The 12637-nt window shown below is 42.6% G+C and overlaps 1 protein-coding gene and 1 long non-coding RNA gene across 5 annotated transcripts in view; one reads left to right on the forward strand and one right to left on the reverse strand.

The window, feature by feature from the left end:
• Positions 1–1909: 1909 nt before the first annotated feature.
• On the reverse strand, positions 1910–3206 carry LOC118238560. The gene is made up of 2 exons (XR_004769119.1): positions 2984–3206; positions 1910–2799 (listed from the first exon to the last, which is right to left on the reverse strand). It is a non-coding gene; the product is annotated as an uncharacterized LOC118238560 (long non-coding RNA).
• Positions 2688–12637, forward strand: part of Pold3 (DNA polymerase delta 3, accessory subunit) — a 40910-nt gene continuing 30960 nt past the window's right edge. The window contains exons 1-3 of one of the 4 annotated variants that reach the window (XM_027407766.2): positions 2688–2841; positions 3567–3622; positions 11357–11459. In XM_027407766.2, the coding sequence (XP_027263567.1) occupies positions 2782–2841; positions 3567–3622; positions 11357–11459 (219 nt within the window). In that variant the 5' untranslated portion in view covers positions 2688–2781. Of the gene's footprint in view, positions 2842–3259; positions 3393–3566; positions 3623–11356; positions 11460–12637 lie in introns of those variants that run through there. The other 3 variants (XM_027407768.1, XM_027407767.2, XM_027407769.2) reach the window with 3 other exon arrangements.

Here is a 12637-nt window from a genome sequence, read left to right on the forward strand (position 1 = left end):
ACACTAGGTGCTCAATAAATAATTGTTATCTGAGGAATATACACAAACTAAAAGACTCCTTTCATCTTTCATTTGTGGGAGGGAAAATCCCAAGGGATACTCTTCTCTGGTTTATTTTTGACCCTAAAACCTTTCAGTGAATTTGTAGATTAAACTCTAATCCCCCTAACATGGTCCTAGGTTTATTTACTGGCATTTGCTAGCTATGGTTCTCTAGGAAACCCACACAGTCCAGTTGCTGGGTTTCTATGAGGCTAAATGAACTATTATTTTAAAAGCACCTGCTCGATATGTTTGTTATGTAATGGTGTAGCTGCCAACTATTATTAGTGTGGCTGTGGCGGGCACAGTTGGAAGACTTTGTTATCTCATTCTTAACTCCAACCAAATAGAATGATTTCATTTCTCACCTGCTCTTCACCAAGTCTTTTCACGTCTTCCAAGAAACTCCTGTTGACCTAAAGATTAGGTCCCTAATCTTGTCACTCTCTAGGTTTCCTATCCTCCGTACACTCCCCTCCTCTAATTAGCAGCTTTTTTCCCTGCTTCTAAAAGATAACCTAAATCATGCAGTCTTTTCAGATTTCACTACACCTATCATATTTTGTTTGTTAGTTTGTGTTTTGACTAAGGTCTTACTATGGAGCTCTGGCTAGGTGGGAGCTTGCTAGGTAGACCATGCTGGCCTCCAGCTCACAGAGATCAGCTTGCCTTTGCTGGTATTAAAAGTGCACACCACTATGCCTGAAACCACACCATATTTTAAAACACGCCTCCTCCAAATTTATATCTCTCTGGTGAATGTAAGCTACATGTGTCCTCTTGACCTCAGCTCTAATCCACCATCCCAGCACTGAGAACAGTAATGTGTCCTTTGTAGGCTTTTGCCAATTATGTCTTATATAAAATTGTATTGCAGCTAACTCTTGAAGTTATTACTTCCATCTTATGATGAATAAACAGACTCCCAGCAGCTAAATAACTTACCAAAGAGCACAAAATAACAGAACCAGAATTCAAGACCAGTCAGCTTACCTCCACAACCTCTCTTCATTCCTTCCTCCCTCCCTTCCTTTCTTCCTTTCTTCTTTTCTCTTTCAAGACAGGGTTTTTCTGTGTATTCCTGGCTGTCCTAGAGCTCACTCTGTAGACTAAGCTGGCCTTGAACTCACAAAGATCTGCTTGCTTTTGCCTCCCAAGTGCTGGCATTAGAGGTGTGCACCACCACTACCCAGCTCACAGTCTATTTCTTATCCACTATGCTACAGGATTGAACTACAATGGCTGGGGGCTATTATTAAGGAAGGTGTGTGTGTGTGTGTGTGTGTGTGTGTGTGTGTGTGTGTGTGTGTGTATTGTTGGCAAAAACTTAAGTAGAAATTTTCTAATCTAATGATGTTTTCCTAGGAATAAAGATGGTGTGCCCCATTACACAGCTTAGTAGGCACAGCAGGACCTGGCTCCTCCAAAGTCCTTTCTCCCCATTGGCCTTTTCTCCCAATACTTGAGTAGCTAGAGCAATCTGAGAGAGTCTTTCTCCCCAGACCCCTCCGGAAAACCTTCACCATTCTCTTATTTTGGAAGGATTTTTTTTTTTTGGTGTTTTGAGACAGGGTTTCTCTGTATTGCTTTGGAGGATGTCCTAGAACTCGCTCTATAGACCAGGCTGTCTTTGAACTCACAGAGATCCTCCTGCCTCTGCCTCCCAGGTGCTGGGATTAAAGGCGTGGGCCACCAACGCCTGGCTTGTAAGGATTTTAACAGGCACACTGTCACTATTTCTCACTGCTAGAGAAACACTTAGAACAGAACATCCATTTAATCTTTGTTGTTGAATAAAGGTATCAAATGGCAAGGATGGGGTATCACATTTTACCTCATTGTCGATGCAAAAAGCACAGCTCTCATCTTAAAGGGAATGAGTGATAGTTTATTCTGGAGCTATTTTGAGTGACCATGGCCTGGGTACCCCAAACTCCATGTTCCAATGTGGGAACACTTTCATGAAGTTTTATAATTCTACAGAGCAATGAAAGCCACAAATCAAGGCAAGTTTAAAATACATTCAGAGAGGCAGGTATGTCAATATGGGGGAAGCTTTCCTATAGGATCAAGATGCTATCTGATGACAATTCTTAGCTTTTAGATTGGTGGAAGCTAGTGGTCTGCTAACTTAACCGATTCGAAAAGGTTTCCATCCATTAAGTCACAAGGTGATAATTCCGATTCCGAAGTGGGTAAGAAAGGGCTGTTCCAGAGGGCTAGAACTAGGCCAAGATAAGGTAATTAGTCTCTGGACCTGCAACATTCCAATCTCTCCAAATTACAGAAATGCTGATCAGCCAAGCAGTCTCTGCAGACATGGCTTCTTTTCAAGCGTTTAGTTCACACCACCACCCAGGCTAGGAAAGTGAGCTACCATTGAGTTCCAGTGCTAGACAACAAGAGGTATTTTTCTCACGTTCCAAGCGGAAAAACTCTTGCTTAGAGCGGTAAAACAAACGGTCCTGGGTCAGTCAGTATACCAGTGACAAAGGAGAGATTGGAAAGTTCCCTGGTGCACACAGACAACCAAGCTCGCACCTTTCACTTCCGTCCTACATCCAGTTTCCCTTACGTCACTCCCTTCCGGACTCGCAGTGGTTTGGCCCTCGTCCGCCGCCGTAGCGCGTCGCCTCGGTTGCCGTGGGAGACGACCCGCGACCTGGGAGTGAGCGAATCCGTTTCCCGCCGGCGGGAGCTGTGGCTGTGGTTGAGCCAAGGGCTCGGAGCTGCACCACCATGGCGGAACAGCTGTATCTGGAAAACATAGACGAGTTCGTCACGGACCAGAACAAGATCGTGAGGAACTAGGACTAGGGGGCAGGCGTGTTCGGGGCGGATGTGAGGGGTCCTGGGCCTGCCAGGGCGCCGGGGGTCTCGACCCCGGCGCTTGTGGCTTCCTGGGGACAGGTCGAGGGGGGCACAGGTCACCGCGACGCACCCTCGGGTGGGAGACAGTCCCTGCGGGCAGAGCCTCCCGCGTGCTCTCAAGTTCGCGGGCCTTGGGCGGACGTGTGGGTCTCTGGGGCGTGGAGCAAGGGAAGCAGGCAAGAGTTCGTGAGGCCCCCCTCCCCCATGTCCTGTCGGGTGGTGGGCCCCTCAAGCGGCCCACCCTCAAGCGGTTGAGGAGACCCGACGTCCTATCTGGGCTACTGACTGGTGGTTTACCCTCCAGACACAGTTTCCTCTTCCTGGAAATTTAAATATTGAAAGCATTCAGCATGACCCGCCTCTCTGGGCTGGTGTAACGATGGAGACAGATCTGGAAGTGAAGCAACTTTGTCACAGTGAGCCCATGGACACTGTTTGGTACCGGGTGTAGATTCTTTTGCATCGATCAGTCTGTATTTGTAAGATTAGTATCTTGGTCTTACTTGTCACATAGATGGTTTTTCTAACTGATATCTATTGTAGTTTACAGGACATAATCATACAAGAATAAGAATCTTTGGGAGTAGGCTCTTGGCACTTATCTGTACTCTGTAATCATCTAATAAAACCTTAAAAAATGTTTCCTCTTTCAGGTGACTTACAAGTGGTTAAGCTATACACTAGGAGTTCATGTTAACCAGGCAAAACAGTAAGTCCAGTTTATGCTAATTTTAATGATGCTTTTTTTTCACCTTGTTTTTAAATGCTCAGAGAGCTCTTAGGTTAGATCAGACTTTCCCCCCCTTGGGTTAGTAGAGAATATTATTTTCACTGCTTCTTTCTTTTGGTGTGTGTGTATGTATGTATGTATGTATGTATGTATGTATGCTTGCACAGAGGTCACAGAACACGTGGGATGGTCAGGATGATTTGGGGCTCCTTTCCTCCCTTTCCAACTAGTTTGGATGGGATCTCTTGTTATTCTCTGCTGTGTACACCAGACTGGCCTTCAAGCTTGTGAGGTTTCTTCTGTCTGCCTCCCTCTCACCACACCACAGCTATGCTATCTTATCCAGCTTTGTTGTGGTTTGTGGATCTGAACTCAGGTCCTTATGCTGGCGTGGCAACCACTTGACTAGCTTTGCTGTTCCCCCAGCCCTGTTTTTCTCTCTTTTAGATCAGTGGACTTGCTGTTTTGTTTTGTTTTGTTTTGTTTTTCCCTCCAGACTTGGTTAACATCACTTTGTATAGTGATTTGAATGAGAATGCTTCCCCCATAGGCTCATATGTTTACATTCCCAGTTTGTGGCACTGTTTGGGGGATGGTCTGTTTTGTGCTTATGCTTGCCTTTGAAGATAGGAACTCTCAACTTCCTTCTCAACCTCCCTGGCCTCTCCCACACCTCCTTTCACGATGGACTCTTAACTCTCAGGAACTGTACTCCCAAATAAACTCTTTATTCTATCTATTGTTTTTGTCATGGTCTTTTATCACAGCAACAGAAAAGTAATATTACACTTCCGTTATTTCGGTTTTATTAAATGGGTTCACCAATCCTGTTTATAGCTCAGATTTATGTGTTTGTTGTTGTAGATCTTCATGTTTCCACATGTGTTTATTAGGCCTAACTTTGACCCATATTTTCATAATGGTTTCTGTTTCTGTGATAAATACTGACTAAAACCAATGTGGGGAGGAAAGGGTTTGTCTTACAAGACAGGAACTGAAGCAGAGACCATGAAGGAGCCCAGCTTACTTACTGGCTTGCTCTCTTTGGCTTGTTCAGCTACCTTATACAACTGAGGACCATCTGCCCACTGTGGGCTGGGCTCTCCTACATCAATTAACAATTAAGAGATTGCCCCACAGACATGCCCACAGGCCCATTCAATGGAGGCAGTTCCTCAGTTCAGGTTCCCCATTCCTGAGTGTACCAGAGGCCAACGTGTGTTTGACATTAGCTGTCTGATAGTATAGTGTGAGAACTGGAGCCAATGAGATGGCTTGAGTGGGCAAAGGTGCTTGCTGTTGAGCCTGATGGCCTGAGTTAAGTTTTGGGGACTTACACATCAGAAAGAGAGACAGACTGTCACAGGTGGTCTTCTAATCTCCACCGGTGACTGTTGCACACACACACACACACACACACACACACACACACACACACACACACACAAATTAATTACAATTTAAAAAAATATGAGAGTATTTGCCGGGCAGTGGTGGTGCATACCTTTAATCCCAGCAGAGGCAGGCAGATCTCTCTGAGTTTGAGACCAGCCCGGTCTATAAGAGCTAGTTCCAGAACATGCTCCAAAGCTACATAGAGAAACCCTGTCTTGAAAAACTTAATAATAATAATAATAAAAGATATGTGAGTATTTAAGTGAAAGTAAAGAGCGTGCTTAGGATGCCAGAGCACTGCCTTCTTGCATTCTGCCACATCTTTCTGTTGTTGTTGTTGTTAAAACAGATCTGACTTGAGGCCAAAAAAGAAAAGACAACTTTGAAATCAATGCTAGAATGTTTTGATATGCAAAGGTACAGAATGTTGTCTAAATCCCAAGAGGAAGAATGGGTTAACCATTTGAGAAATCTTGTATGGGTTAAATGCCTTGTTTAGTTTGTCCTGCTCCTGGATGGGCTGATTTTTAGGGGCGTTCTTTGAGCTGTACCAACATGGAGCATGTCTTTGAAAGCCCCCAATCTCCCAGAGTAGGCCAATTGGGCTTTATTTGAGTTAACATTAGATGGATGTAGGAGACTGACTTTAGCTGTGATGTTTAAGCTTTCATCACCTGAACTGTTAGTCCAGAGCTAACAGTTTAGACCTGTTTTCACTAAGATTGCCCAAGATCAGCTTTGGCCCAAACCCAAGAGCCACAGTAACTTTGGGAATGAACACATATAACAGCTTGATTCATTGTCTGTTTGTAAAGAGGGCCTCACTGTGTAGCTCTGGTTGGCCTGGAACTCTGTATGTAGGCCAGGTTGTGTCCTCCGTCGCCCCCCCCCCCCCCCCCCAGTGAACACACACATAAAGATATTTAATGCCAATTTTTGAATATGAAATGGAGCAATTACTATTATTTTCACCTAATAGACTTTAAAGATTCATTTGAAGGATTAGAGCTGCAGATAGTTGTTCTAGCCTTAACATACTACCTGGCTTCTGGTTATGTGCCCAACTTCATCTCATAATGCTTCATACCTCCCTTATTGTAGACTTGGTACAGTTGCTTTTCAATAGATTATGCAAAACTCGTTCTTAGCTTAGGTCCCTTGTACTATTTCCTCTGCCTGGAATGGTCCTTTCCAGTTTTTGCCTTATCCTTCCAGGTTTCAATTAGGATTTCACGTGTAACAGTTCTTTTCTAATCTGTTTCTAGTATCACTACTCCTTCCTAGTAATGTCACACTATTGTTAATCATTTTATAAAGTAGATTTGAACTGTTCACTCACAAAGCAATTTACCCACTGGAAGTATGCAATTTAATGTTTTTTAGTGTTTTCACAGAGTTTTACAGCTCTCACCATTATCAGTTTTTTGTTTGTTTTTTTTACTTTTTCAAAGCAGAAAAGACATTTAATGCCAATTCAGAAATCATCCCACTTAGTAAAAGAGAAGCAACCCAACAGCTACATGATCAAAAATTTTGAAGGATTTAAAAAATAACCAGAGGGGTTAGAGAGATGCTGCACCAGTAAAAAGTATTGGCTGCTCTTCCAGAGAACTCAGGTTCAGTTCCCAACACCCACATGGCAAGTCACAGACATCTATAACTCCATGTCCAGCGAATCCCTCATCTTCTGGCCTCCAAGAGCTCTGCTTGCATGTGTTACACAGACATACATGCAGTTACTCATGCACATTAAAAAACAAACAAGCTGGGTGGTGGTGGCACACGCCTTTAATCCCAGCACTTGGGAGGCAGAGGCAGGCGGATCTCTGTGAGTTCGAGACCAGCCTGGTCTACAAGAGCTAGTTCCAGGACAGCCTCCAAAGCCACAGAGAAACCCTGTTGAAAAACCAAAACAAACAAACCAGAAACAGCCCTTACATACTTTGCATCACTAGTGATAAGCTGAATATAAATTAAAATTCCTATGAGGTACGTTTTCCTTCCAATACAACAACAAGCAATTTTAGAATATTTTCACCACTCCCAAATTAATCATGCCTGTTAACAGTCACTGTTTTTCTAACCTCTATCTCACCTCACCTTTCCTAGACAACCATTTATCTAATATATACCTCATAGTATACTTGTCTGGCTTCTTTTAATTAATATGTTTTCAAAGGTTGTATTGGTACCTAATTTATTTTTATGTCTAAAAAAATTCCATTATATGATATATTAGTTTCCTAGCTCCAAGGTTGCTGTAATAAGAATATGGCAAACTGGGTAGCTTTACACATCAGAGATTTGTGCCAGGCAGTGGTGGCACAGGCCTTTTAATTCAGTGCTTGGGAGGTAGAGTCAGGCAGATCTCTTGAGTTTGAAACCAGTCTGGTCTACAGAGTGAGTTCCAGGACAGTCTCCAAAGCTACATAGAGAAATCCTGTCTTTTTATTATTAGTTATTATTTTTTGATTTTTAATTTTTGATTTTATTTTTTTGTTTTTCCAGACAGGGTTTCTCTGTGTAGCTTTGGAACCTATCCTGGCACTCGCTCTGGAGACCAGGCTGGCCTCGAACTCACAGAGATTCACCTGCCTCTGTTTCCCGAGTGCTGGGATTAAAGGCGTGCACCAACTAACCCCAACCCCCCCCCCCCGCTATTTTTTATTTTTTTAAGATTTCATTTATTATGTACACACACACACACACCAGAAGAGGGCACCAGATCTCATTATAGATGGTTGTGAGCCCCCCTGTGGTTGCGGGGGAATTGAACTCAGGACCTCTGGAAGAGCAACCAAGTGCTCTTAACTGCTGAGCCATATCCCTAGCCCCCAGAAACCCTGTCTTAAAAAACAAAACAAACAGAAAAACCTACCAGAGATGTATTGACTTCAGTTCTGCAGGTTGTCTGTGCACATTCTTGATGGTGTTTGAAACACAGAGGATTTGATTGTTGATGAAGTTAGTCAGTGTTCTGATTATGGATGTGTAACAAATTAACCCAAAATTTAGTGGTAGGAACAGCCATTTTCTCACACTCACAGATTCTGAAATTTGGACAGGGCACAGTGGGAATTAGTCTGTATTCTTTCTGTGGTATCGCTGGGAAGTAACAGCAACTGAAGTCCTGTCATATTTCTCATCTTTCTGTACATCTGGCAGTTGATGCTGTTTATCAGCTGAGCCGGAGCTTGGACTAGATTGTTTTGCTGGCCCGTCTGTAGGGCCTGGCTTCCTTGCAGCATGATGTCTTTAAGCATTCAGATTTCTTACACAGTAACTCAGAGCTCTAACCGCTGTTCTAACATACAACAGAAGCCATCACCTTCCTGACTTGCTTCACACCGCAATAGTGCCTCAGTAGTCCTCCTTGATTCAGTGCTGGGCTCCACCTCTCAATAAGAAAATGTAGAAAAGCATCTAGCCTAGGAGATGCTGTTTCAGCCATGTTTAGAAAATGTAAAATTAAAAAGTATGATGGTGCATGCTTTTAATCCCAGCACTTAGGAGGCAGAGGCAGGCAGATCTCTGAGTTCCAAGCCAGCCTGGTCTACAGATTGAGTTCCAGTACAGCCAGGGCTACACAGAGAAACCCCATCTCAAAAATCAAAAAACAACCAGAGAGAGAGAGAGAGAGAGAGAGAGAGAGAGAGAGAGAGAGAGAGAGAGAGAGAGAGAGAAAGAGAGAAATGTTTTCAATTCTTAGTTTTTAAAAGTATTATTCTAGACTTTGTCTCTGACAGATAAGATACTCTCTCACTGAATTAAACAAGATAATTTCAGATTGCGAACATATTATGTAGGACTAAAACTGAGTTAGTCCTGGGGGGAAATTATGATTAGAACTGGTAAGAAGATAAAAATTAGTGGTCTCAAAGGGGAGGCTATAATTATCATATGTGTAAGAAATATATTCTGAAGGAAGTCATATTTTGTCACTAATTTTTAAGATTATTTCACAGGGGCTGGAGAGATTGCTTGGTGGTTGGGAGCACTGGTTAATCTTCCAGAGGACCCAGTTTCAGTCCCCAGCACCTAAATGGCAGCTCAGAACTGTCTGTAACTCCTGTTCCAGGGGATCTGGACATACACGCAGGCAAAACACCAATGTTCATAAAAATACAAATACAAAGATCAAGAGCTGTGGAGAAAACTCTGCGTTTGGCTGACGTGCTCAAGAGTATCTTGGACATGGTGCTTGCCTATTTGGTCTTATACTAGCATGGTACTAATTATTGTAAATAGTCCTCCACCCATCTGCCCTTCTGATGAAATCACTACAGTGGGGGAGACATGAGAGAACAAGGTGAAAGAATCCACAGAACTGTCAGATGGGACACACTTTGTACTTGTACTGAAGGTCTAACGGGAAAGGCAGCCATATAAACAAAGCAGTTAGAGTGCAGTGTGGTAGGTGTCATAATATTTGGCATGGGGTAATCTCTGTTAGCACTGGGAAGGCAGAGGTACTCTGCTGGGCTGACTATGTTGGAGAAGGTATGGAGTAGGAAGGTGTCCTAAGCCTCTGTCTTGATGAGGAATTAGGTGATGAGACCTATACAGCCTTGGCTGGCCTGGAATTCTCTGTGTAAGGCTGTCCTTGAACTCACAGAGATCTGCTTGCGTCTGCCTCAAAGTCAGGCAAGGAAATCTCTGATTCAAGTTCCTACCCATTTCAAGCTTACACTTTAGGAAAGAGATGGCTAGTCCTAATGGGTTATGAGCTTTGATGCCTTTGTTCACTTCTTAGAACACAAGTGGCTACTCAGTAAAGTTTTGATTTTTTTTTAAAACTGGTTGGATTTTTTTTTTATTTGACTTACATTTCAAAACTTCACTATGACAGCCTCATAGATAATGATGGTGAGAAGAGAGTACAGTTGACACTTGGAATTGAAATAGTGTAGTCAAGAGGTTTGGAGGGCACAGAGTCAAAAATTAGTTGGGAGAGAGAGCTAAAGAGACTTGGCAACTCACTGCACAAGGAGAAGTAAAGGGTAATGACTCCCAGACTTCTGGCTAAGGTGGTTTGAACAAATGATCATGTCATCAGGGAAAAATGAAGCCATGGAGTTGAATATAATAGAGCACAGAGAATACCATGGGGTGATGCCATGTTCCATGTCTCAGGAAGCTTTTTAGTGTGTCTAACTGGGGTAGAATAAGATGATGACTAAAGACAATACCAGCAGTAAGGAAAGGAAGGTACAGAAACTGCAGGGAACAACTGGGGCAGTTGCAGCAGGAGACTTTGGGTAGGGTATCATGGAAGCATCTGGAGAAGGGAGAGGTCAACCGTGAGGTGAATGTTTTCTTTGGCTCTTTTTCTTTGAGACATTGTATTACTATGTAGCTCTGGGTCACCTGGAGTTCACTATGGAGACCAGTCTGGTCTTGAACTCACAGGGTTCCTCTAGGGTTAAAGGCACGTGCCACTAGATCTAGCTCTCAGAATTTCTGAGTTTCTGGCCTTTCTTGACTGAAGTGTGACATGTGTAGAAGCTTGCTAAATATTTCTTGAAATAAAGACAAATGATGTGCATTTTAACTGTTAAACTCTAGATCATCGAGGGGAGTCAACTGTTAGTATTCTGGGTGGTTGGGATGAAAGTAAGATTTTACTATAAGCAACATTTCTGCATTCATGTGTGGCTGTGCCACGTTAGTGAACATTTGGATGCTGGCTGGTGTCAATTCCTGCTATAGTATAGTCTACAGTCATGAAACATCTGATTCTAAGTAATTCAGTACTGCCAAAGGTGGATATATGTTTGTCATCGTGTATATGATAACTTGAAATGTTCATCGTGATGATCTCATAAAATTACTAAAATCTCAATTCTCTGTCCTCCAAAAGCACATGCAGACTTGCAGCTTCTTTGAGAGTAGATGCTTGTAGGCAGTGTATGGATTTGGGCTATAAGAATTACTTACGTAGCAATGGCATTTCTCTTTTATGCCTCCAGATTTGAAGCCTAGAACACTTTATTCTGGATCCCATAGCTAGATAATGACTCGCTGTTGTATCTGCTACTTAATCACTGCCACTGTTTGGCTATGGGTTTTGTCCCTCCTGGCATATTTCTAGATTTATCTCAGTTACTTCCTGTGTCACTGAGCCAGTTCAAGCAAGTTGGCTCCAGTTCCATGCTCCATCTAAAGTCCATCCATTGTTTTTTCAGAAATCTCTCTGTTCAGTAAGTAAAAAATTGAGCTATTTAGAGAACTGTCAGATTTTATATATATGACTTTTAAGTCATGAATTAAGAGTTGATGGGCAAAGATGCATATTAATGAGTCACTTGTTTGGAACAGGATGCTCTATGAATATGTTGAAAGGAAACGAAAGGAAAATTCGGGAGCTCAGCTACATGTTACCTACTTAGTGTCTGGCAGTCTTATTCAGAACGGACATTCGGTAAGTTCTCTTGTAATAAGCCTACATGTGTGTGAGATATAAACAGTATTAGAAATAGCAGGAGAAAAGCAAGATTGAGTGGTGTGGAAGATTTAAAATACCTCTTGAAAAGAGGGTTGTTTTTTTTGTTTTGTTTTGTTTTGTTGAGACAGGGTTTCTCTGTGTAGCCCTGGGTGTCCTGGAACTCACTCTGTAGACCAGGCTGGCCTCTGCCTCCTGAGTGCCGGGATTAAAGGTGTGTGCCACCAACACCCAGTCATATTTTGAAATTCTAAACTAAATCTGACAGGAACGTTTAGGTGACATCTTGGCTGTGATGAAGAGACTGCCATTATTAAATGGTTACCTAGGAAATGAGAGTGGCTGTCCTTGAACCCCCTTTTTTCTCTTGAATATGTGTGGAGGACACTGGCATGTAATTTTCATCCTGTTCAAATTTCAAGCCACAAACTTGGGTGTTAAAAAAAGGAGAAAAGAAAAACTGACTTTTTTTTAAAATTTTGAACATACATTTTGGTAGGTTATTTAAAAGTGGCCCTCTGGGCGGGGATAGGCCTGAAGGCCTAGCTGCTGGTGCAGTACAGAGCCAAGGGCTGGGATTATGTATAGTCTCCCGAATCTTCTGTTCTAGTCCCACCCAGTCCACCAACATTTCGGGTACTATTGCCTTTTCATCTCAACTACAAAGCAGTCTCGGGTCTGCTGATCTCTTACTGACTTTCATGTCCTCCTCAGGGGCGGGCACATGCGTATTTCACTGAAACTCTCAAGTGTTTAGTGTAGTGGTTCTCAACCTTCCTAATGCTGTGACCCTTTAGTACATGTTGTGGTGACCCCCAACCATTAAATTATTTCATTGCTACTTTATAACTGTAATTTGCTACTTACTGCTATGAATTGAAGTGTAAATGTCTGACATGCAGGATATTTGATATACAACCCCCAAAGGGGTTGCAATCCACAGGTTAAGAACCCTGGCTAGTGGGTTCATGTTATGTTGATTAGGCCTTGTCAGATCGGTCTGCCCATTCATTACAGGTTCTCATTAGCTTTCCATGTAGTAGTTTTTGGTTGAGAATGATTTTTTAAAGTCACCTAATTTAATTTGCCAGGAGTTACAAAATACTCAAGTTTTAAGCTGGAGTCTTTCTATGAAGAATTTTTATTTTTAAAGACAG

This window comes from Cricetulus griseus, chromosome 3 (assembly GCF_003668045.3).
Source record: "Cricetulus griseus strain 17A/GY chromosome 3, alternate assembly CriGri-PICRH-1.0, whole genome shotgun sequence".
Classification (NCBI taxonomy): domain Eukaryota; kingdom Metazoa; phylum Chordata; class Mammalia; order Rodentia; family Cricetidae; genus Cricetulus; species Cricetulus griseus.